Genomic DNA, 26761 nt, shown 5'->3' with positions numbered 1-26761 from the left:
ACAAAACCTTATAATAATGATAAGTCCACTGTACTCCGTCAAATCATTAATCATTTGTTTCAATCTGCCCCAATGTTTATGTGCGCTTAATTTAGCATGTGCTACCTTTAGACATGACAACATGTATCTCACCACTGAGTCTAACAATTCACTCCCATATTATATGACTGGTCTCTCTTTTCCATTACCAGATAAAATTATCCTGGTATAGTTACTAGACCAATGTCCAACAACGTATGTAATTGTAAGGGTCCTGTGTGCAGCTGGTGTAGAGAGTCAAATATGCAAATATGAGTAATCAACATACTTTTACTCAGAATGACAAATGTACAAAGTAACATCACGAGCACACCATAACGGACCAAAAATACAATAAACAATCACTCACAAACGAACAGGGGGAACAGAGGGTTAAATAATAAACAGGTAATTGGACGAGTGAAACCAGGTGTGTAAGATTAAGACAAAACCCCGGGAAAATGAAAAGTGGATCGGCGGTGGCTAGAAGGCCGGTGACGTCGAACGCCGCCCGTACAAGGAGAGGGACCGACTTCAGCGGAAGTCGTGACAGTAATAGCTGTTTCACCTTAGATGTTTCCTGTAACCTCTCTAAATGTAATGCTTTTTCTGTCACAAATGTAGTCAATGTCTCATCGTAAGGAACCATTTATCCTTCCCAGTCATTTAATAATTTCAACCTGTTGCATTAATTTAGTAAAAAATAGAACCTTTAAAAAGTTGGTGCTGTCTCATCAGCATAATAGTGAAAACTATCCTGTAATCCACTTTAATGACTGGACACTGTTCCACGTAATGGAAACAGATTATAATGTTAGAATACATTAACTTTCTGCTCAAATTCACTGGTATTAACTAAACTATAAATTCCAGCAACAGTAATCAGAAATGATCACAGAACGTTTCCGATTGAACTATTCAGACCTCTACTGCAAATGTCCCACTGAATCCTTATATCTCGATATAGCCCAGCGAGTACGAATAACTCTTCTATTCTTACCAGTAGGAAAAAATATATAACCCATTCTCAACAACATTCGGCCCTTACCTCTATCATAAGGTTAAAAACAAACTTGACAACTTTCTCTTCTCCTTCGGCGTCACACTTATGAAATGTCCAAGAATTTAAAAGGAACATGTAACACACCAAATTCATAAAATACATCAGTCAATCCATAAGAAGAAAAAAAACACTTCGGTGGGCACAGCACTGTCGCAATTACCTATCCGCTATTATTAGAAGTCATTAGATTTAGGTAACTGCCTCTTCTTTGATTCAGTTATTTAAATACGACTCCATTCTCAGTATATTATTCCAGCAAACCATTTACGCAACAGACAATGTATTACATTGAAATCGCCTCGCTATTTATGTTGAATAAATTAGTCTTTCAATTTGAACTAAGCAAGCTGTTAAAACGTTCAGTTTGTATCTTAATCAAACACTGGCGGCCGTATTTGTACAGGCAATCAGAAACACCGATTTTATTCAATACCATAGACCCAATGCTATTGAAATGACGAAGAAATCCCGCAAATAACCCAATTTACAATTCTCTGTAGTTGAAACATCAGACACATAATAACAACACAATTCCCAGAAAATAGCCTTAATTAAAGGTATAGGTGTTTCTCCTCACATGCGTAAAAGGAATAGATTAGCAGTCAATGAGTTAAATTGACATTCATTGACTAGGAAACAGATCTTGCGCTTTTTAATAAAAGCAGATAGTTTTCTCATGCAACATATTTCAATTACTTTACTACATCACATTAATCCCGCAATGATAATTAGTTTGATGGATACCCTAGGCTTTGTAAGACTTTATAAATTACATCGAGTGTAACGGCTCTCGTCGGGAATAGAGGACCAAAACGCAGCAGGAATGTGGATGCTCATCTTGTTATTTATTTTAAACAAAGAGAACACCAAAATAACAAAATGAAGAACGCACGAACAATAAAACAGTCTTGTCACGCTCACACAGACAAAACAAGAAACAATCTCCCACAACACCAAACCAAACAATTACCCATATATAGGACTCTCAATCAGAGGCAACGAGAAAGCACCTGCCTCCAATTGAGAGTCCAACCCCCCATCAACCTAAACATAGAAATACAACAAACCAGAAAGAACATAGAAAATACCAAAACATAGAACATAGACCAAAACCCGGAAATAATAAATCAAACACCCTACTACATACACCACCACCCCGAAACACATAAACAAAATACCCTCTGCCACGTCCTGACCAAACTACAATAGCAAATACTCCCTAAACTGGTCAGGACGTGACATCGAGATTCCATCTTAATTCGCTCTAACTTTATGGAAAAAGGTTTATTCAATAAATATGTCAACTCCTCTCATAATGGGAAGGAAAAAAACCTGCATTTTCAGGCCTTAAGGGAAGTTTTATTTCAAATGTAGTACCCGGAGGGAGAAAATCCAATATGCGTTTTATAGTTACATCGTTAGGGTAAGTAAACCAAAAGTGGACACACTCCAATCAGTTTCTGAGACAATTGCCCAAACTTTGTAGACAGTTTAATAATGATTAAACATAATATTTATCAAATTATCCATTAAAGATACCAACTCAAAACCTATGTACATTTGAAGTCGGAGGTTTACATACACTTAGGTTGGAGTCATTAAAACAAATTTTTCAACCACCCCACAAATTTATTGTTAACAAACTATCGTCTTGGCAAGTCGGTTAGGACATCAACTTTGTGCATGACACATGTAATCTTTCCAAAAATTGTTTACAGACAGATTATTTCACTTATAATTCACTGTGTCACAATTCCAGTGGGTCAGAAGTTTACATGCACGAAGGTAACTGTGGCTTCAAACAGCTTGGAAAATTCCAGAAAATGATGTCATGGCTTTAGAAGCTTTTGATAGGCTAATTGACATCATTTGAGTGAATTAGAGGTGTACCTGTGGATGTATTTCAAGGCCTACGTTCAAACTCAGTGCCTCTTTACTTAACATCATGGGAAAATCAACAGAAATCATCCAAGACCTCAGGAAAGAAATTGGAGACCTCCACAAGTCTGGTTCATCCTTGGGAGCAATTTCCAAATGCCTGAAGGTAACACATTCATCTGTACAAACAATAGTACGCAAGTATAAACACCATGGGACCACGCAGCTGTCATACTGGTCAGGAAGGAGACGCATTCTGTCTCCTAGAGATGAGCGTACTTTGGTGTGAAAAGTGCAAATCAATCCCAGAACAACAGCAAAGGACCTTGTGAAGTTGCTGGAGGAAACAGGTACAAAAGTATCTACATCCACAGTAAAACGAGTCCTATATCGACATAATCTGAAAGGCCACTCAGCAAGGAAGAAGCCACTCCTCCAAAACCGCCATAAAAAAGCCAGACTACGGTTTGCAACTGCACAAGGGGACAAAGATCGTACTTTTTGGAGAAATGTCCTCTGGTCTGATGAAACAAAAATAGAACTGTTTGGCCATAATGACCATCATTATGTTTGGAGGAAAAAGGGGGAGGCTTGCAAGCCGAAGAATACCATCCCAACCGTGAAGCACAGGGGTCGCAGCATCATATTGTGTCGGTGCTTTGCTGCAGGAGGGCCTGCTGCACTACACAAAATAGATGGCATCATGAGGTAGGAAAATGATGTGTATATATTGAAGCAACATCTCAAGACATCAGTCAGGAAGTTAAAGATTGGTCACAAATGGGTCTTCCAAATGGACAATGACCCAAAGCATGCTTCCAAAGTTGTGGAAAAATGGCTTAAGGACAACAAAGTCAAGGTATTGGAGTGGCAATCACAAAGCCCTGACCTCTATCCTATAGAAAATGTGTGGGCAGAACTGAAAAAGCGTGTGCGAGCAAGGAGGCCTACAAACCTGATTCAGTTACACCAGCTCTGTCAGGAGGAATGGGTCAAAATTCATCAAACTTATTGTGGGAAGCTTGTGGAAGACTACCCTAAACGTTTGACCCAAGTTTAACAATTTAAAGGCAATGCTACCAAATACTAATTGAGTGTATGTAAACTTCTGCCCCACTGGGAATATGATGAAATAAATAATAGCTGAAATAAATCATTCTCTCAACTATTGTTCTGACATTCCACATTCTTAAAATAAAGTGTTGATCCTTACTCACCTAAGACAGGGAATGTTTACTAGGATTAAATGTCAGGAATTGTGAAAAATGTAGTTTAAATGTATTTGGCTAAGGTGTATGTAAACTTCCAACTTCAACTGGAAGTCTACGTATGGGTTGTTGAAGTTGCATCTCATTTACTTTATCAAATCTCTAGTAATCGATTATACACACATACCCACATAGAATTCATCACATTTTCATATCCTCAATGAATCCAAATGAAACGTAATACATTTTTAGGTACTCACATCAACTCACATCAATTCCATTTGCATTTTCAAGGACTTTCCACAGCTACGAAGCAGCTCTCCAAACACACTCCCAGCGGAACCAAAAAAATGTACTTTTGTTTCCCGGACAATGACACCGCCCGTGATATTCATGCTCTGGAATGCGGTATCCCCAAAGACATCGTAAATCTCCTGTCAGTGTTTTCACAGAGGCCCACTTTCAGTTCACACAGACACAATAGAGTTATAAGAACCCTCTATTCTGTTGCATAAAACAACCATTTGATGCAATACAAGTATTATAACAATCTTGTGTGTGTGTATTGTGCATTGGAAGAATTGTAAATCCATTGTGAAAGGCTATGGAGTTTGCGATGAAATGTGTTCATATATTGGTATTTTAGTCAAATCAAATCAAATGTTATTTGTCACATGCTTCGTAGACAACATGTGTAGACTAACAGTGAAATGCTTACTTACAGGTCCATTTCCAACAATACAGAGTTAAAGATAAGATTTTGATTAAATAAAGAAAATGGAAATAGTGACACGAGAAATAAATACACAGTGAATAACTAATAAAAATAATGAGTAAAATTAACATGGCTCTTTAAAAGGAGTAGAAAATAACATGGCTATATACAGGGAGTACCAGCACCGAGTCGATGTGCAGGGGTACGAGGTAATTGAGGTAGCTATGTACTGTACATATACAGTACAGTAGGTATGGGTTAAGTGACTAGGCAACAGGAAGGATAATAGACAATAGCAGCAGCGTATGTTGTGAGTTTGAAAGTGTATGTGTGTGTGTTGTGGTGTCAGTGTTAAAAAAGGGTCAATGCAGGTAGTCCAGGTAGCCATTTTATTAGCTATTCAGCAGTCTTGTTTAGAAGTCTTATGGCTAGGGGATAGAAGCTGTTCAGGATCCTGTTGGTGCATTGGTACCGCTTGGTAACGCTTGCCGGTACCGCTTGTGGCTTGTTTGACTGGAGTCTGACAATTTTTTGGGCCTTCCTCTGACACAGCCTGGTATAGAGGTCCTGGGCCGTATTCACTGCCCTGTGTAGCGCCTTGCGGTCAAATGCTAAGCCGTTGAAATACCAAGCAGTGATGCAGCCAGTCAAGATGCTCTCGATGGTGCAGCTGTATAACTTTTTGAGGATCTGAAGGCCCATGTCAAATCTTTTCAGCCTCCTGAGGGAGAAGAGGCATTGTCGTGCCCTCTTCACGACTGTGTTGGTGTGTTTGGACCATGATAGTTTGTTGGTGATGTGGACATCAAGGAACCTGAAGCTCTCGACCCTCTCCACTACAGCCCTGTCGATGTGAATGGGGAGTGCTCGGCCCTCCGTTTCCTGTAGTCCATGATCAGTTCCTTTCTTATACTGACTTTGAGGGGGAGGTTGTTGTCCTGGCACCACACTGCCAGGTCTCTGACCTCCTGCCTATAGGCTGTCTCATTGTCATCGGTGATCAGGTCTACCACCATTGTGTTGTCAGCAAACTTAATTATGGTATTGGAGTCGTGCTAGGCCACGCAGTCGTGGGTGAACAGGGAGTACAGGAGGTGACTAAGCACACACCCTGGAAGGGCCCCTGTGCTGAGGGTCAGCGTGGCGGATATGTTTTTTAATACCCTCACCACCTGGGGCGCCCGTCAGGAAGTCCAGGATCCAGTTGCAGAGGGAGGTGTTCAGTCCCAGGGAACTTAGCTTAGTGATGAGATTTGAGGGCACTACACCACCTATTGGTTGTAACTGTGGATGCTATGTTGGTCTATGCTACATTTTGTCGGATGATATGAAATATGTCGCCATCGGAGGCTATCGCTTGTGTATCTTTGCAACATTGGTATTTACATTTGATGAAACATTTAGTCAATTTCAGTTAATATCCTTTGTTACTCTGGTAATGTTGAAGCTATGGTGAACCTGGGGTTGATCAATGTTTATTTATGAGTAAATCTGGCTTTGATAATGGCCCGTGTCTACCCAGCTACCGACTTCATCGCAAATCATTGCACTAAACCCATTACTTATTCAGAGATATGTAGTGTATACAAAGCAAATCTGGTTGTGCAAAGAAAATCTGGTTTAGCATATTGAAACAAGAACACTTACTCAAATGAAATGGATTCATAAATAAATATTTGATTGAATTTGTTCTAGTCTGCTTCTGATTGATTGCATGTGTGTTGAGCTTTGATTGAAAGAGGAAGGGTGGGTTGTAAGCAGACTTTCATATCACAACACAAACAGAATGCAATCAGATCAGATTAGACCCCGTACTATGCAAAAATCTACTCCTTGCATAATGCATTCAACGTTGTTTCAATGTTGACAAGAGAAAGAAAGATGCAAGAGATTCAGACACTTTTTACATCACATCATATACTTTCCTCAGAGAGAGTGACATATAATAGCCCAAATACAGTTAATTTTCCTTTCTCGCCGCTCCTGGCTGAGACTATACAAGCGTAGCGGATGGCTAAGTGCATTGCTACAGCATTATCCTACATACAAAAAGAGTGATAAGCATAAGAATGGGTACAATGCTGTCTTTCACGTTATGTCTCAGCAAACCTTACCTGCAATTTAAACAATATAAACATATTAATATAATCAGTCCTTGGGCTATAGAATATGTTTCTGCTGGCTTCACTGATGTCTTGCCTTTCTTTTTACACAAAGCAGGATTAGTACAGAACAGTAGCGACTTGTACACAAACTTCTTCATGCCAGAATCGGGGTCCCAGCGGGTTGCTTTTTCTTGCCAAAAAAAGAGAGAGAGAAAAAAAAAGACGTCAACACAAATCCATACTGTCTCCTGCTGGGAGATCTCTTTTTTCCTCTTTCTTGTTTGTCACCTGGGACTTGCTAGTTGCCACTCTAAACCAAACTCCAAAAGACGCAAAAATAAGACAAAAAGCCCATGAGTATAAAGTATAAAACTTACAAAAGAAGTGATACAACTTTATCTGTTAATAACTGCTTATTAAGTTTGAAATCAACGTTGGTGGTCAGGTCGTTCAGAATACACAATATTGTTCAAATACACTTCTCCTATTTGGAGTTTTATTACAGAATCAAATTTCATTTTAAATCCACACATTTTGAGATTTGAAACAATCCAGTAGTGTCCATCCTGGTCATATTGAAGAACTGACCAACCATGTTCTGACATCTCCCATACCTGTACACAACATATAGAGATGTTATCAACAGGCGCCACTCTCTGAGGGTGGTCTCCGTCTCAGCAGAAATACATTCTAATTTAAAAAACAAATGGAAAAAGAGTGGAGAGATATCCTCTGGTAAAGCATTAAGGATACACACAGTAGCTTTCACATGAAGACCGAGGGAGCAACATCATTAAAAAAAACCTAAATAACAGTAAAAGGACATGAACATTTGAGGCTGCATTAATTATTTGAGGACCAACATAATTAGTTAAGGACGTTCCTTTGAGTAGCTTTCTTGACTTGAGATGAGACAAACCTTTTGCAAGGTGAGCAAATGAATAAGCTGCAACGCAAAAACAGTCACAGTGGATAGAAAGAAAGAGGATAAGGAGGATAAATGAACTAGCATTGGTCCTCCAGGTCAACCCTCATCTTTAGCTGTATTGTCCTCCAGATCCTCATCGCTGTCTACATCACTGTAGACTGTCTTCTTGACCTTCGTCTTTCTGCTTCTCTCCTCCTTCATCCTCTGTTTCCCCTGCTTTGTTGCCATTTTCACTGAAAACAGAGGATTAAGAAAGGAACAAAAGAGAGTTTCAGGCACTAGTTTGCCATTTACTTTTTATAATGACAACCAGATATTAGTTTGTCCTGTCATTGATCTTTGTGAAAATAAATAATTTCAAGCTACTCAAAATCTAAATAATGTTGCTTGATAACTTGGGTGAGTGAAAGTGAAAAATGTCTTGATCTTGATCTTCTCATTGTGTTTTCACAGAGTTTATTTTGAGATCACAATGGCTGGGTCTCACCTGCTGATGAAACCAACTGATTGTCTCGACCTCCGTCATCATCACGGATGGCAGTGCTGTCCTGTTTCACCTCATCATCAATGACAATCCTTTGTCGTGCACTCTCAAACACAGACTTGAGAACAATCGAGTCCTCAAATATCTATGGCAAACACATAAAGCAAATTAGCCTCTCACAATCATTAGCTGGGGGCATCATGGTATGTGGATTTTATGTAGAACCGTAGGCAGTGACATGAATTCCAGTGGCCCTAGATCACATCCCTGAGGCACACCTGAGATCCCTCCAGGTTGAAGGTCTGGGCGTTGTGACACAGCAGTATGATGTCTTTCTCCAGATCTCCCACACTCCTGTATTTATGATTGCGCACACGCTCCTACAAAAAAACAACACATGGTCAGAAAACATGTACGCTCACATAAATACAGTGTAGTACCTGAATCCAAAATTATAGAAAAGTTTGCTCAGATGACGAATATGCTGAATTTTTTTGTTTATGACAACCACAGGGTTGTGGGGGCCGTGGACACATGAAAGGCTAGCACTGCCATCTGTGACTTTGTTAACAGGCCTTGGTCCAGTTGGTATGTGGGAAGATTTGTGGGTCGATCTGGTGGGTTAGTGTTGAGATTTGGTGGTGAGCAACCAGAAGGCTGATCGATGGGTTGGTTCTGTGCTGAATTGGTATGTGGTAAGATGTGGGTGGGTTGGTGTCGTGCTGAGTCTATAGATTGCGGTGTAGAGCCAATGTTTCCTGTTGGGGCATGAGTCCTGACATAATTTTTGTTGGGGGGGGGGGGTAGTAATCAAAATAATATATATACAGTACCAGTCAAAAGTTTGGACACCTTCTCATTCAAGGGTTTTTCTTTATTTTTACTATGTTCTACATTGTAGAATAATTGTGAAGACATCAAAATTATGAAATAAAACATATGGAATCAGGTAGTAACCAAAAAAGTGTTAAACAAATCCAAATATGTTTTATATTTTAGATTCTTCAAAGTAGCCACCCTTTGCCTTGATGACAGCTTTGCACACTCTTGGCATTGTCTCAACCAGCTTCACCTGGAATGCTTTTCCAACAGTCTTGAAGGAGTTTCTACATATGCTGAGCACAGCTGTCATCAAGGCAAAGGGTGGCTACTTTGAAGAAGCTCAAATATAAAATATATTTGGATTTGTTTAACACTTTCTTGGTTACTACATGATTCCACAGGTGTTATTTCATAGTATTGATGTCTTCACTATTATTCTACAATGTAAAAAACAGTAGCAATAAAGAAAAACCCTGGAATGAGTAGGTGTGCCCAAACTTTTGACTGGTACTGTATGTGCAAATATAAATACAGGTGCATAATAATAGATAATAATTCATTGTGATGCTGATATAGGTTATATAAAATGCAATATGAACAGAAAATGGTGTGTTCCCAAATCTCTGCATTTAATTGGAATTACTTTTTAAGATGGCTACCTGTTTTACACAAAAAGTCAGGCTATTTGCAGTAAAATAGCCTACAATTTTTGTGAAGGCCTACAAGTGCACTGTATTCCAATGCATTGTGATTCTGTTATGAACTATGAAGGGTTATATCAAATGCAATATGAAAATGTAAAATGCTATGTATTTGTGGCTAATTTGATCAAATGTAAAATAGGGGACCCTGTGTGAAAAAGGTTAGGAATCTCTGGTGTAAAGGGTCCACTGAGCCTACCCTGATCCTCCTGAAGTCCACAGGCTTTCGGATCAGCTCGTAGTACTCTGACACCTCCTTCCTAGAAGGCAGTTGGATGAAGCCTTTGCTGATCTGACGGCCCAACCTGGAAGCATTTAGCACAGGCTCTGTTATGGACCAAAAACACACAGACCTCTCCAGACAATAGTATGTGATTTGTTTCAAATACTTTCAGTGTTTGATTGAGCCTGCCTGGAGTGACAGATTGGCCAGATTTAGTTCCATTGTGCCAATTAAGTGCAGCCAAAGTATTTGAAAGAAAACATACAATTTGAAGTCAGGTCGATTATAGACATAGATACAGTGGGGGGGAGAAGTATTTGATCCCCTGCTGATTTTGTATGTTTGCCCACTGACAAAGAAATGATCAGTCTATAATTTTAATGGTAGGTTAATTTGAACAGTGAGAGACAGAATAACAAAAAAAAATAGAGAAAAATGCATGTCAAAGATGTTATAAATTGATTTGCATTTTAATGAGGGAAATAAGTATTTGACTCCCTCTCAATCAGAAAGATTTCTGGCTCCCAGGTGTCTTTCATACAGGTAACGAGCTGAGATTAGGAGCACACTCTTAAAGGGAGTGCTCCTAATCTCAGTTTGTTACCTGTATAAAAGACACCTGTCCACAGAAGCAATCAATCAATCAGATTCCAAACTCTCCACCATGGCCAAGACCAAAGAGCTCTCCAAGGATGTCAGGGACAAGATTGTAGACCTACACAAGGCTGGAATGGGCTACAAGACCATCGCCAAGCAGCTTGGTGAGAAGGTGACAACATTTGGTGTGATTATTCGCAAATGGAAGAAACACAAAATAACTGTCAATCTCCCTCGGCCTGGGGCTCCATGCAAGATCTCACCTCGTGGAGTTGCAATGATCATGAGAACGGTGAGGAATCAGCCCAAAACTACACGGGAGGATCTTGTCAATGATCTCAAGGCAGCTGGGACCATAGTCACCAAGAAAACAATTGGTAACACACTACGCCGTGAAGGACTGAAATCCTGCAGCGCCCGTAAGGTCCCCCTGCTCAAGAAAGCACATACATGCCCGTCTGAAGTTTGCCAATGAACATCTGAATAATTCAGAGGACAACTGGGTAAAAGTGTTGTGGTCAGATGAGACCAAAATGGAGCTCTTTGGCATCAACTCAACTCGCCATGTTTGGAGGAGGAGGAATGCTGCCTATGACCCCAAGAACACCATCCCCACTGTCAAACATGAAGGTGGAAACATTATGCTTTGGGGGTGTTTTTCTGCTAAGGGGACAGGACAACTTCACCGCATCAAAGGGACGATGGACGGGGCCATGTACCATCAAATCTTGGGTGAGAACCTCCTTCCCTTAGCCAGGGTATTGAAAATGGGTCGTGGATGGGTATTCCAGCATGACAATGACCCAAAACACACGGCCAAGGCAACAAAGGAGTGGCTCAAGAAGAAGCACATTAAGGTCCTGGAGTGGCCTAGCCAGTCTCCAGACCTTAATCCCATACAAAATCTGTGGAGGGAGCTGAAGGTTCGAGTTGCCAAACGTCAGCCTTGAAACCTTAATGACTTGGAGAAGATCTGCAAAGAGGAGTGGGACAAAATCCCTCCTGAGATGTGTGCAAACCTAGTGGCCAACTACAAGAAACGCCTGACCTCTGTGATTGCCAACAAGGGTTTTGCCACCAAGTACTAACTCATGTTTTGCAGAGGGGTCAAATACTTATTTCCCTCATTAAAATGCAAATCAATTTATAACATTTTTGACATGCGTTTTTCAGGATATTTTTTGTTTTGTTATTCTGTCTCTCACTGTTCATATATATAAACCTACTATTAAAATTATAGACTGATAATTTCTTTGTAAGTGGGCAAACGTACAAAATCAGCAGGGGATGAAATACTTTTTTCCCCCACTGTAGATAGCGGACTCTTGTGCCCAAAAGCTTGTTCTAGCATGGGCAGAGTCATTGAGGAATTTCACCATTTTCAATTAGTCAACTGGGTGGGACTTCCTATGGGATAAGGAAGGATCACATAATTCCAACAGGTCACCAGGAGGGATCAGCCAATGAAATATACTTGGTGGCAGTAAATCGCCAACTTTGGCTCTATACCTGTTCAAACAATACACTTTAGGTCCCTGTGTGCACCCTTTTAGTTTGTTTGCCAACTCATAGAAGTAGTAGAATAAGAAAATGGACTACCTCAAAATTGTTTTTTTTACATCTAAGTCATTTAGCAGAGGAGCAATTAGGGTTAAGTGCCTTGCTGAAGAGCACATTGACAGATTTTTCACCTAGTCATGTTGGAGATTCTAACCAGCAACCTGGCCCAAAGCACTTAACTGCTAGGCTACCTGCTGCCCATGCTCTCACAGATGCCATAATGGGACAAATACAATCTAAGTCTATCTATTTAAGTCCTCTCTGTCTGATCATTTCTGCAGCACACTGCTCACACTGTGAAATGGAGGGAAACAATATAAGTAATTCATGTTGAACCAGTCCCTGCATGGTCTAACATCAAACGTCACTGCACTTCTAATCCACACATTGCTAATTAGTAGTTAATTAATACGTGTGGACATAATTGCATCATAATTACATAATTAACACAGTGCTCATCCCTAATTCTCCCTGTTAATCTCACCCATCTTTGTAGTTGATGACCATATCCACCAGTGTGCTCAGCTGCTTGGTGAGCTCGGGGGGGTTGGGGAGCAGTTTCTCCGCCGGAGGTCGTCCCCGGCGTTTCTTGACCTTTTCACCTTCAGCCTCCTGGCCAGAGTCTCGTGACTCTAAGTCTTTGTTGCCGTGGTGATCACCTTTCCGTTTCTTCAGGCTGATGTCCTCTTCCATGTCCTCCAAGACCCCGTTCTCCTCCACCTTGAGGAGGAGGAAGAAGTTCTTCAGAATTCAAAGATGACCGCAATATACTTATACATTAAAGCTGAAAATATTTACAAATCTTAAGATAAACCATTGGTGTATAGGTCTATTGCGGTCATCTTTGACTTCTGGGACTTTATTTTTGTCAATCTGTTTGTGTAAACAATTTAAATCTCATTTGGTACTTGCTCCCAGACAAACTAAACAACTTCTTTGCTCGCTTTGAGGACAATACAGTGCCACTGACATGGCCCGCTACCAAAACTTGCGGGCTCTCCACCGCAGCCAACGTGAGTAAAACATTTAAACGTGTTAACCCTCGCAAGGCTGCCGGCCCAGACGGCATCCCTAGTCGCGTCCTCAGAGCATCCGCAGACCAGCAGGCTGGTGTGTTTACGGACATATTCAATCAATCCCTATCCCAGTCTGCTGTTCCCACATGCTTCAAGAGGGCCACCATTGTTCCTGTTCCCAAGAAAGCTAAGGTAACTGAGCTAAATGACTATTGCCCCATAGCACTCACTTCCGTCATCATGAAGTGTTTTGAGAGACTAGTCAAGGATCATATCACTTCCACCCTACCTGACACTCTAGACCCATGCCAATTTGCTTACCGCCCCAATAGGTCCACAGACGACGCAATCACAATGCACACTGCCCTAACCCATCTGGACAAGAGGAATACCTATGTAAGAATGCTGTTCATAGACCACAGCTCAGCATTTAACATCATAGTACCCTCCAAACTCGTCATTAAGCTCGAGACCCTGGGTCTCGACCATGCCCTGTGCAACTGGGTCCTGGACTTTGACGGGACGCCCCCAGGTGGTAAGGGTAGGAAACAACATCTCCACCCCGCTGATCCTCAACACTGAGGCCCCACAAGGGTGCGTTCTCAGCCCTCTCCTGTACTCCCTGTTCACCTATGACTGTGTGGCCATACACGCCTCCAACTCAATCATCAAGTTTGCAGACGACACTACAGTGGTAGGCTTGATTACCAACAACGACGAGACGGCCTACAGGGAGGAGGTGAGGGCCCTCGGAGTGTGGTGTCAGGAAAATAACCTCACACTCAACGTCAACAAAACAAAGGAGATGATCATGGACTTTAGGAAACAGCAGAGGGAGCACCCCCCTATTCACATCGACGGGACAGTAGTGGAGAAGGTGGAAAGTTTTAAGTTCCTCGGCGTACACATCACAGACAAACTGAAATGGTCCACCCACACAGACAGCGTGGTGAATCAGAGGGAGGCTTGCAAGCCAAAGAACACCATCCCACCCGTGAAGCACGGGGTGGCAGCATCATGTTGTGGGGGTGCTTTGCTGCAGGAGGGACTGGTGCACTTCACAAAACAGATGGCATCATGAAGAATTGAAAATGATGTAGATAGATTGAAGCAACATCTCAAGACATCAGTCAGGAAGTTAAAGCTTGGTCGCAAATGGGTCTTCCAAATTAAAAATGACTACAAGCATAAGTGCACCAGTCCCTCCTGCTGCAAAGCACCCCCACAACATGATGCCGCCACCCCCGTGCTTCACGGTTGGGATGGTGTTCTTCGGCTTGCAAGCCTCCCCCTTTTTTCTCCAAACATAACGATGGTCATTATGGCCAAACAGTTCTATTTTTGTTTCATCAGACCAGAGGACATTTCTCCAAAAAGTGCGATCTTTGTCCCCATGTGCAGTTGCAAACCGTAGTCTGAATTTTTTATGGCAGTTTTGGAGCAGTGGCTTCCTCCTTGCTGAGCGGCCTTTCAGGTTATGTCGATATAGGACTCGTTTTACTGTGGATATAGATACTTTTGTACTTGTTTCCTCCAGCATCTTCACAAGGTTCTTGGCTGTTGTTCTGGGATTGATTTACTTTTCACACCAAAGTACGTTCATCTCTAGGAGACAGAACGTGTCTCCTTCCTGAGCAGTATGAGTTTATACTTGTGTACTATTGTTTGTACAGATGAACGTGGTACCTTCAGGCATTTGAAAATTGCTCCCAAGGATAAACCAGACTTGTGGAAGTCTCCAATTTTTTTCTGAGGTCTTGGCTGATTTCTGTTGATTTTCCCATGATGTCAAGCAAAGAGGAACTGAGTTTGATGGTAGGCCTTGAAATACATCCACAGGTACACCTCCAATTGACTCAAATTATGTAAATTAGCCTATCAGAAGCTTCTAAAGCCATGACATCATTTTCTGGAATTTTCCACGCTGTTTAAAGGCACAGTCAACTTAGTGTATGTAAACTTCTGACCCACTGGAATTGTGATATATGTGAAATTGTCTGTAAACAATTGCTGTAAAAATTACTTGTCATGCACAAAATAGATATCCTAACCGACTTGCCAAAACTACTTTCTTAACAAGATATTTGTGGAGTGGTTGAAAAACGAGTTTTAATGACTCCAACCTAAGTGTATATAAACCTCCAACTTCAACTGTGCATTTGCTGAAGCATTATGATAACTCAGCGACACAATGGTAAGCATTAACTGAGCTGGGCTTGTCTCAACGGAGTCTTATAATGCTTTGAAAGGATCCAGGAACCCAAATTATTCTGGTGGATCCAATCCTCCCTATAAAATGTGTTTTGTTTCCAAAAGGTATCGAAATTGTCAACAAACGTTGCACACATTAAGCTGCAATAATCACATAGCCAGTTGTGAAGAGAAAGAATCCTGCTAAAGCGTTCAATGCCACGATTCAGAGAGGTCACAGGGCCAGATGTGGTCTTTTATTAGTGTTTATCAGAGAATCAATCTGCTCTTTAAAATTGTTCAGAGCTGCCATTCATAAGGACATTAAAACCCACATGCACTACGATAGAATCGATTTCCTTGTCCTGGCCTAGAACATTCAGGAGCAGCTTTAATGTAATTTACTCAAGCTCCAGGATAGGACATTGTTTTGCACCAGGAACAGTGACATTTCTTACCCTTGAGCTGCCCAAAATCACAACTGGTGAGAAGGACAAGGAAATCAACCCACTCCCACGCTTCACAGGATTCTGAGAATCCTTTAAGGATGGGCGAGAGACAGGAAAACTTGAGCCCGCGGCTTCTGGTGCAGGCCTCCGACAGATGGAGAAGCCCCGCTCGATTTGCCGCAGGGACAGGTACCCCCAGCGACAAAGGTGCAGGAAGATCAGGCTCCAGGGCGGTGAAACTATTTCTTGTTTGTATCTGCTCCGGGCCTCTTGTTGGGTTGTTGATGGTCGCATCCTCCTCTTGATGTGCTCCTTCAACTCCACTATTAGATGGGGGAGGAGAGGCAGGAGATGGCTCTTCTTGCAAACAAACTCCGGGCAACACCGGCCAGTCAGACAACGACAAGGCAGAGATGCATCCGACAAGCGCGAACGGCCTCTAGCCACCACTCTGCGTTTTCCTAAGTTTTTTACGTTGCGACTTGCTTGATCAAGGAAGCCTGTTCAATCTTATAATCCTCGGCAAGCAAACAAATGCCATATTGGAACTCTGAGTGATCCAGTTTGTCCCGAAACAAAATGTAGTAGATACACCTTATACAGCACTGGAACCATTCATTTACTTCTCCAGACAAAAAGGAATCCCTTGCAAACTCCTCTGGGACTAACTTCGTTAGCTTGTCGGCTAGTAGCTAGCTAGCTAAGGTTAGCGGCTCTATCAAGCAGGCTTCAACCTGTCTGTTAAGCGGGACTCCGGGACAAGAAATAACGGTCCTAGTTGTTAAAAGCTTGTTGTTTTTTGTCAAAAACAACAACAAAAATGACTGTTTGCAGAATACAATGTTCAGCTGCGCACTCTCACCATTGGCCTCATGGTGAAATCCCTGAGCGGTTTCCTTCCTATCGGCAACTGAGATAGGAAGGACGCATGTATCTTTGTAGTGACTGGGTGTATTGATACACCATCCAAAGTATAATTAATAACATCACCATGCTCAAATGGATATTCAATATCTGCTTCTTTTTTTTACCCATTTACCAAGGTGCCCTTCTTTGCAAGACATTGGAAAACCTCCCTGTTCTTTGGGTTGAATCTGTATTTAAAATTCCCTGCTCGACTTAGGGACCTTACAGATAATTATATATCTGGGGTACAGAGATGGAGTAGTCATTCAAAAATCATGTTAAACACTATTATTGCACACAGAGTGATTCCATGCAATGTATTCTGTGACGTGTTAAGCACATTTTTACTCCTCAACTTAGGCTTGCCATAACAAAGGGGTTGAATACCTATTGACTCAAGATATTTCAGCTTTTCATTTTTTATTCATATTTAAATATTTCGAAAAACAAAATTCCACTCTGACATTATGGGGTATTGTGTGCAGGCCAGTGATACAAAAAAATCTAAATTTAACCCATTTTAAATTCAGGCTGTAACACATCACAATGTGCAAAACTTTCTGAAGGCACTGTATATAAAACACAGACAAATAGCATTTTTGACTGCACTGGGCCTTAAACTTAGTTTGAGCTAAGGGATAGGTCATAAGATGGCTGAGTTATTGACAAATAAAAAAAATGATTTTACTTGTCCAATTAAACCACTGTAAATCCACTACACAGTGGCCTATCAACTTGAAACTAGAAGGCTTCACGGAATCACCTGTACCCGAATACCCGAGGTCCAATCCAGGACCCGGATACAGAATTATAGGTTAGCAAATATGCTAATGCTAAAATCTTCTTCTCATGAACCATAAGTCAGATTGACTCCAGATGTGGTATATAGACTCTATGAATTCGCCTCTAATGAATTTGAGAATGATTAGTTGCTGCATTCAAAATCGGCCATGCTACACCACTAGATGGCACCATATCACACCAAGGCTATAAGAACTGAACCGATGGATATGGGGCCTTGACATTTTGGAAATCTGACCTGTTGCCTCCAATGCTTATCACAGTTAAAACCCAGCAGCGTTGCAGTTCTTGACACGTGCCAAGCACCTACTCCCATACTCCAATTGAAAGGCACTTAAATATTGTGCCTTGTCCATTCATTAGAGCATTGGAGTTTGAGTTTATTTTATTTTTACAGGGACAGTGCACATTAATCAACGTTTCAGTAAAAGTGCCGGTTTTAGCCAGCCGGCTAATTTTCAACCGCAGTCCCTGGGCAGGTTATTAAAAACAATTACAATATAGACAATCATTGAACAGTGAGCACACGCAGAGTAACATAGGACAAGCAAGACATAGCATACAGACAGAGCAACATAGGACAAGCAAGATGTAGCATACAGACAGAGCAACATAGAACAAAAACCAACAAGACAAAATCCATAAAAACAACAAAGTGTTTCCACACCTCACAAGCTACAGACAACAGACAACATGGAAAGCGGCAATACACAGCTAGGGATTATGTTCACAAGTCTGATTGACCTTTAGCCATGTCTTCATGCATTTTGTGAAAGTGTGATATGTGGTGCAGTTATGTGTGTCTGATGGCAGTGTATTCCAGACATGGGAAGCTCTCACAGAGAAAGCAGATTTACTAAAGGTGCTTTTCCTTAAGGGAACTATACAGTCACCTCTCATGGCAGACCTTGTGGATCTGCTGCCATATGTTTGGGTTTTCTGTTTTACAAAAATACTGAGTGGAGGGGGAGCCAGGCCATTTAGGATCTTGAATACAAGACATGCGTCGGTGTATTGCACAAGATTTTCCCAACTCAGGAGCTCATGCTTTCTGAGGATGTAACAGTGATGATGGCTATTGGGCTTTCTATCGAGCACTTTGAGAGCCTGTTTCTAGACAGACTGAATAGGTTTTAATGTTGTATAGCAAGCTTGGGTCCAACTAGTCAAGCAGTATGTTAAGTGGGGGAGTATCATCGATTTGAAATACAGTTTTGCTACCTCTGTGGTCAAACAATTTCGTATAAATCGGAAATTAGCTAGGTTGAATTTGGTTATTTGAATTACCTTTTTCACATGCTTTTTAAAAGAGAGGTTGGAATCAAGTATGATTCCAAGGTACTTAAAATCAGATACCACCTGGAGCTTCTCCCCTGACACATAGACATCTGGCTCAGTAGCATCTGTTGCCCTCTTTGTGAAGAACATGCAACCTGTTTTTTTCACATTGAGATGCAAACACGAGTCACTGAGCAACTTTGTAACCTGGACCATTACAGTAGTGAGTTCTTGTGCAGCTTGTTGTTTGCTCTTTGCGTGCACATATATCACTGTGTCATCTGCATACATTTGAACTTCAGACCCAGTGCAGACGGAAGGCAGATCATTAATGTACAGGCTGAACAGGAGGGGCCCCAGTATTGACCCTTGGGGCACGCCCACATCATAGCTAAGAGTGGGCGACAGCTCATTGCTCACTCTGACACACTGAGTTCTGCCTTCAAGGTATGATTTCATCCATCTCAAGGCATCGGGGGAAAAGTTGAACTTGGACAATTTTGTGATGAGAATCTCATGGTTAACAGTATCGAAAGCCTTCCTTAGGTCCAGAAACACAGCCCCAACAACGCCCCCTTTGTCCATCTTGGACTTCACATTTTCCAGAAGAAAGCAGTTGGCCGTTTCTGTGGAGTGTTTCGCTCTGAAGCCAAACTGCATGGAGTGTAATGTGAAGGGACTGTTGTTGAGGTGGGAAATCAGTTGTTCTGCTACACACTTTTAAACAACCTTCGACTCTACAGGTAGTATACTAATGGGCCTGTAGTTACTCACATCAGCAGGGTCGCCCGATTTAAAGATGGCCGTTATTATGGCTGACTTCCATACCCTTGGAAACACCCCCAGACCAATAGATGTGTTGGTGACCTTAGTAATGGGGCCAATGAGTGACTCTTTGTAGTTTTTAAGAAAGGTAGAGTCCAGCCCAAACACATCTTTGCATTTAGAGTTCTTTAGTGAGCTAATCACCTTGTTCACCTTTGACTCAGAAACCTCCCTTATGATGAAGACAGGTTGAGCGTCATTCACTAGCACTGAGCCCAATAAACCAGTGGAGGGGTTCTGTGTCAGTACCTTGACAGAGTCAATAAAGTAGGAATTGAAGGCTATTGCTATTTCAACTGCATCCTGTGTTAGATTTTTATTCACCATGATTTCTAGTCTTTTTGCAGTGTTACTATGGTCTTTCCCTGTTCACTTTTTTAGATTCTCCCAGATCAATTTAGAATTTCCCTTTGCCTCACCAATTATGTTAATAAAAAAGTTTGCCTTGGCCTGTCTGATTTCTTTCATCACCTTATTTCTCAACATGGTAAACCTACGTCTGTCATGCTCTAATTTGGATTTTAGGGCTGTTTAAGGGCATAATCTCGTTCTTTCATCAATTTCCAGATTTCTCCATTTAGCCAAGGAAGAGTGCTCTTTTGGCCAGGTTTGGATTTGATTTTCTTTAGGAAACCATTTATTGTAGTCTGGATTGTGGATAGAAAAACCTCACTATCAGCTTCCACGTCTGTATAGGACAAGAGATCATTCCAGTTAATTCCATTAATTGCTTTTTCAAAATAGTTCATGGGTATAACTATTGCAACTAATACCTATTAAAAATATTGATCAAGTGGACTTTGTCTCATGCAAATGAATGATAGATTTTAATCATGCAGATGAACAATGTGAAATATCGCAGAAAAAATTTCACTAATCTTGACATAAACCATTAGTCAAAATACCAACCCCAGAATTGGTATATCAACTGAATACATTAAGTAATGACATTAAGATTGATTGCCAGCTGCAGTCAAAGGTAACCAACCTACAACACTAGACTAAAGTCATCCTTGTGGTATTAAGAGATAAACATGGTACTGATTTCCCTGATTGCACATAAAGACAGTTCCTACATGATAAAGTGCTTGCTTTGTTATCCAACTGAACTTTCTGTAATCCTGTGAACCCTGTTCATTGCTGTTTGCAGCTATATTATTAAAAAAATCTGGATTTATTGAATTTTCCATGTGGTCAATATTAAAAGGGTAGTTCATTTAATATAACAGATTTTAAAAATATAATATCGGTGCACAATTTCCACTTAAAATATTAAAAGATACGCAAAAGGGGCTCATTTTCGTGGAACAACCCAAATATCAATATCTTTAGAAGAGAAACGTTTAGAAAAAGTTCAAAAAGGTTAGAATTGAAAAAGAAAAGAGTGTGAGTGTGTGCGTCTTATGTGTATGAGTGTGTGAGTGTTTGCGTGTGCACGCTCATATGCGTGTGGTTTCTGTGCGGCAGGGTTGCCTGTGTGCCTTAGTGCCTGTATCTTGTTATTATCTCTCATAGCTGCAAATGTCTGCAGCAAGCAATTGCTGTATTTACCACAAAGGCAATTAAAGCCTAGATGTATGCACGCAGCAGCGCTTGTCTGAGCTGGAGGGGAGAGTGAGAGAAGAAGAGAGGGTGAGGAGAGAGAAAGGGGGAGTGAATATGTATTCACATTGGGGGGAATTCAGACCCGAGTTACATGTGCTTTATAATGGAACATTATTCCCTTTTTATGCACTTCTCTCTCTATGTGTATTCTGACCTTGAACATAAGCATGAGGAAATGCACATGACAGCCAGCTATTCATTTGGGGTGGAGATCATAGAAATGGAGGTGTGGCAGAGGTGTGGCTACAGATACGCCTTATTCTGACCTTGACTTAATTCCCTAATAATTCCACCACCTTTACACACAAGGAAACCATGAATAAGGTCGAGCTCCTATTGGTTCCAAGGGAAAAAACATCTACCATTTCCAATAGAAATAACACCATTCTCCATGCACTGTAATGTATAAATTGATAAGAGCTAGTAATCCATTTGGAAAAGGGGATTGTAATAACAAATAGCAATTGTTTTAGATTATTTTTCCTTATGATCACTGGAGACGAATGTGAAACTAGTCATGGAAGTAAACTGAAAATTATATTAACATGACATGTATTTCCTTTTTCCACAATGAAGCAGTATTCTATAAAACAGTAATGCCGTTATTCAGAATTTGTGCTAAATAACATAATACATTTGCAGGGAATTACATTTGGAGACCTAAGCTATAGGCTTCTGTAGCGCCGAACCTACCAAGTTGATGTATGCACTCTTTAATGTTTTAATTATATGCGCAGGTTTTTCTCAATTTTTTTTTAACAATTTGTGTCATGTAAAATATTAGCCACTATCGGTAGCCACCGTCAGTAATTCATACATACGCCAACTGTCAATTTAGTGTTAGTTTCCTTCAATTTGTAGCCTACATTTTGCATTATTCCACTACATTCCGTTTACTTTTACTTTTCTTTCCTTCCTCCATGTAATTGTTCCTGAGAGTTGCTAGCAATAGTGGATCATATTAGGTAAACATCGTGCAAGAATTTGGGACATGTAGCCTATTTGATTCATTATAGAATTCAGAGCACACTTAGAAGTTTAAACCTGGAGCACAGTTCACGACAACTGGACCGTTGTCATTATAGTTCCGATTAGTAGGGTAGATTTATAAGAATATTGTTCAATCCCTATTGTACACTTTGTTCACTTTCCAATATTTCATCGATTGAACAACTGAATGTGTCAACTTTCATTTTTTATTCAATATATTTAGTGTGTAAAAGCTCCCCAAACCTGTTTTTTTTAGGATTTATTAACACTTTCCTAACCCTAAATTATCAACAAGATCATAGTATTTTTAAATCTACCAATTGCTGCTGAAAAAGAGAGGAATATGCATATCTTTAGATGGCTTTCTTTCATTGATACCTAATATTCCGAACGCATTCTCTTAATATTTTAAATTGAGTCTGTAAAGAATCGCACCAAAGTGCGTTCATCTCTAGGAGACAGAACGCGTCTCCTCCCTGAGCGGTATGACGACTGCGTGGTCCCATGGTGTTTATACTTGCGTACGATTGTTTGTACAGGTGAAAGTGGTACCTTCAGGCATTTGTAAATTGCTCCCAAGGATGAACCAGACTTGTGTTGTCAATTTTTTTCTGAGGTCTTGGCTGATTTCTGTTGATTTTCCCATGATGTCAAGCAAAAAGGCACTGAGTTTGATGGTAGGACTTGAAATACATCCACAGGTACACCTGCAATTGACACACATGATGTCAATTAGCCTATCAGAAGCTTCTAAAGCCATGACATTATTTTCGGGAATTTTCCAAGCTGTTTAAAGGCAGAGTCAACTTAGTGTATGTAAACTTCTGACCCACTGGAATTGTGATACAGTGAATTATAAGTGAATAACCTGTCTGTAAATAATTGTTGGAAAAATTACTTGTGTCATGCACAAAGTAGATGTCCTAACCGACTTGCCAAAAGTTTGTTAACAGGAAATTTGTGAAGTGGTTGAAAATCTAGTTTTAATGACTCCAACTTAAGTGTATGTAAACTTCTGACTTCAACTGTACATTTTCTAAATCTGAATCAGGCCCATTCAGCAGAGAATGAGGAATGCATGCAGGCAAGAGGAGAAAGAGTGCCCCCTCTTCTTGAAGCCACAAAGTTCAAGGCCGAATGCGGTACTACAGGCATTGTTATCAGAAAACAGGATCCCTATTATAGTGAATGAGAAAATGGCAATCTTTGTGGTCAATCTTCATGTAAAATAAATACATAATCGAAGACTATGTTACCAATAATTGTTTCTATTAGACCAGATGTTTGTCCTTGAATCGATTTATTTTAAAATCTCACACAGAATGAGTTATAAGGATGATTTAGTTGTTAATGCCAGCCAGCAGTACCCAAGGTCGGCCTTCAACTTGAGATACTCAATGAGAGAGGGCAGCACTAGGCTAGCCTGCAACGTAACTTCCTGGACTAGCTCAAACTGCACGTTATGTATCAGTGAGAGTATCCATGAGACGCCATCTTAACCAAATTCTTTGGCATCAAATGCGCTATTGTAATCTTCACATAGGAATGAATGGTATCAGGTGAGTGTACAAACATTATGTTCTTTCCATGACATAGACTGACCAGGTGAATCCTATGATCCCTTACTGATGTCACTTGTTAAATCCACTTCAATCAGTGTAGATGAAAGCGTGGAGACAGGTTAAAGAAGGATTGTTAAGCCTTGAGACAATTGAGACTTGGATTGTGTATGTGTGTCATTTAGAGGGTGTATGGGCAAGACAAAATATTTAAGTGTATGGTAGTAGGTGCCAGGCACACCGGTTTGTATCAAGAACTGCAACACTGCTGGGTTTTTCATGTCAAGTTTCCCGTGTGTATCAAGAATGGTCCACCACCCAAAGGACATCCAGCCAACTTGATTCAACTGTAGGAAGCATTGGAGTCAACATGCGCCAGCATCCCTGTGGACCGCTTTGGACACCTTGTAGAGTCCATGCACCGACAAATTGAAGTTGTTCTGAGGGGGTGCAACTCAATATTAGGAAGGTGTTCTTAATGTTTTGTACACTCAGTCATTGATGTAGGCTGGCCAATCTAACGAAAATATTGATGTATGAAATGAGTCATACAGCCACGCAGGCATGTAGACACATAGACATAGCACACACAAATTATATTATACTGTCTTAGCACATATCTACAACGACACAAAGATGAATGCGCATGCAACTGTATATTCATGCAGATATGTCGTCTGTGCTTATGAATACACATTCATAATTAGTCAACCGGCACAGACACACACACACACACACACACACACACACACACACACACACACACACACACACACACACACACACACACACACACACACACACGACAACAGTGGCCAAATAACCATTATCAATGGCGAAAAATCTGAATGACATTCCGACAGTGGAATATGCATGTACGTACACTGATACACATGCACACACACAGTGAAAGCGAGAAAAGCATGCATAAAACAGAAATGATAGAGAGTGTCAAGAACAGTACAAAGGACAACAAAAGACATCATGCTGATAATCTGTCAGCTTTAAATGGTCATCTTTATAAAGCCCGGCAAACATTTCTCTACCGGGCTACAGTGGAATGCACAGGGATACAGAGTAATCCTGAAAGACGGGCAAAACAGCTAAACACTGCCTTTGTATGCAAGCCTGAGTGTGTGTACAGTATTTGTTGCTCCATGCCTGTACCATCATCACCAAACAAGCCTGCCTTCCCCTCCTCGACTGGAAAACGATACCCCCTCATCCGTTACAGCTCACACCTACACACCCACACCCTCTACCTCTCACACAGACACCGTGCACACCTACACAGACGGACAGACACGCACACTCTCTTGTCTCCCTCTGTGCCGATCTGTGCGATGCAGCTGAATCCTATCCTGAGAATAAAGAGAGGGAGAGTGAAGAAAGAGAGTGAAAGAAGGAATAAATATTTACCTGGCTGCAGTCTGCAGTCTGGCTCTGTGGATCAGGATGGGTTGTAGCTGGATCGGCTGCAGCTGGAGGGGAGAGAATTAGCAAGCCAGCATAGCGGCGAGCTGCTAGCCTCTTCATCAGCTGATCACTCAAAGAGCAGGAACCCAGAAGGGGGGCAAGCATGCAGAAGAAAAAGAAAAGCACTAGGTTTTCATACACAAATCAATGGGTAGCTGAGCAGGGGAAAATAACAATGTTATAATGATAGTAGTCATCTCACTCTGGCTCAGTGTGGCGGGCTGCAGTAAGCATTTCTCTCCCTGTCCTCTCGCCTCTGCTGCAGTCTCATTCCTCTCAGTAAGGCCCCAAGCTCGTCTGCCTCTGCATGTTTTAATATCGACTGTCGCCATACGCCTTTTTTTTCTTCCATATCCTGTTAAAGTTATCGGGTCCAGTTTTTTTTTTAATGAATGATTTTTGCATTGCTTTTCAGCGTGGGTTTAAGACTCTGTGAAGGGTGGGGTGAGGGATCTATGAGATTATAATGTGCATGTTACACACGGCTCAGACTGCACACAAATAACTTAAGCTCAGTGCTGCCACGATGATGTCATGCTAGTGGTCATTTTTGGTCGTGTGTCCACGTGTGTGTAGAAACAATTTATTCTGTAGCTCTAATTCCTCTGCGGGACTCCACTGAGAAACCTGATGCCAACGTAGCTACAGAAAACATAAAAACAAGGGGCTGGTGACCATTTACATAAAACTGAAATTACCTCGTGGCCATGATGCTTGCAAAAAAAAGGTAGTAGTTCAAGGGCTGTCCGAACAGAAGGACCTGTTGATGTGAACTCAGCAAAGGTCAGACATGGAAAGATTTTGATTGGACTTACATTTTTCAGCAAAATCTTCATCATTAATCATTGTCCTCACATTCAACAGCATGTGTCCTGATCCAGGAATGTGCTGCTATTCCAGACTGTCTGTGTCTATGCTGCATAGAACATTACATCATTTGGCCAATACGCCACCTCAGGCTACTGGTCTTATTATTGCTCCATCTTGAAATTAGATATATATTTTTTATATATTTTTTTGTGTGGTAATAGTCCCCTTACATGGTCCTGTCCTCACCTTGACAACAGGGGCGATTAAACAGGAAAAAGGAATTTGATGTGAGCGAGACGATCAATATCAAATCAATGTTGTGAAGAGTTGGTTTTATATCAAATATTGATTTGTGTGTATGAGTCACGGCGTCTAGACGTGTTCATTCCAGTGAGACAGAGATATCCTTTTATTTTTATCTCCCTGAGATCACCACTTGCTCAAAACAACATTTTCCACTGCTGCGTGTTACCATAGCAACATCACATTTTGATTATGGACCTCATAGGCACTAATGTATTCCATCACTGAGCTGGGGAATCACATGCTCAAGG

At 41.0% G+C, this 26761-nt stretch overlaps 1 protein-coding gene across 1 annotated transcript; it reads right to left on the bottom strand.

Annotated features, from left to right (window-relative positions):
• Positions 1-7508: 7508 nt before the first annotated feature.
• LOC106562933 (SWI/SNF-related matrix-associated actin-dependent regulator of chromatin subfamily A member 2) lies at positions 7509-25676 on the bottom strand. The gene is made up of 6 exons (XM_045689853.2): positions 25341-25676; positions 12787-13022; positions 10122-10227; positions 8678-8779; positions 8403-8544; positions 7509-8148 (listed from the first exon to the last, which is right to left on the bottom strand). Exons 1-6 carry the CDS (start codon positions 25500-25502, stop codon positions 8012-8014), a joined length of 885 nt encoding a protein of 294 aa, XP_045545809.1. The 5' UTR covers positions 25503-25676; the 3' UTR covers positions 7509-8011.
• Positions 25677-26761: the final 1085 nt, after the last annotated feature.

The sequence above is a fragment of the Salmo salar genome, chromosome 11 (assembly GCF_965601325.2).
Source record: "Salmo salar chromosome 11, fSalSal1, whole genome shotgun sequence".
In the NCBI taxonomy this organism is placed as follows: Eukaryota; Metazoa; Chordata; class Actinopteri; order Salmoniformes; family Salmonidae; genus Salmo; species Salmo salar.
Note: the sequence above shows the minus strand (reverse complement) of the source record. Positions and strands in the feature narration are given on the sequence as shown.

Bases quoted from the DNA above. Each gene is read 5' to 3' on its own strand.
- LOC106562933 (XM_045689853.2), bottom strand. From the start codon at position 25,502: ATGCTTGCCCCCCTTCTGGGTTCCTGCTCTTTGAGTGATCAGCTGATG. The intron at 10,228-12,786 runs GTGAGATTAACA...AAATGCTTCCAG, and splicing joins GTCATCAACTACAAAGATGG to GTTGGGCCGTCAGATCAGCA. The intron at 8,545-8,677 runs GTGTGCCTCAGG...TGTTTGCCATAG, and splicing joins TCAACCTGGAGGGATCTCAG to ATATTTGAGGACTCGATTGT.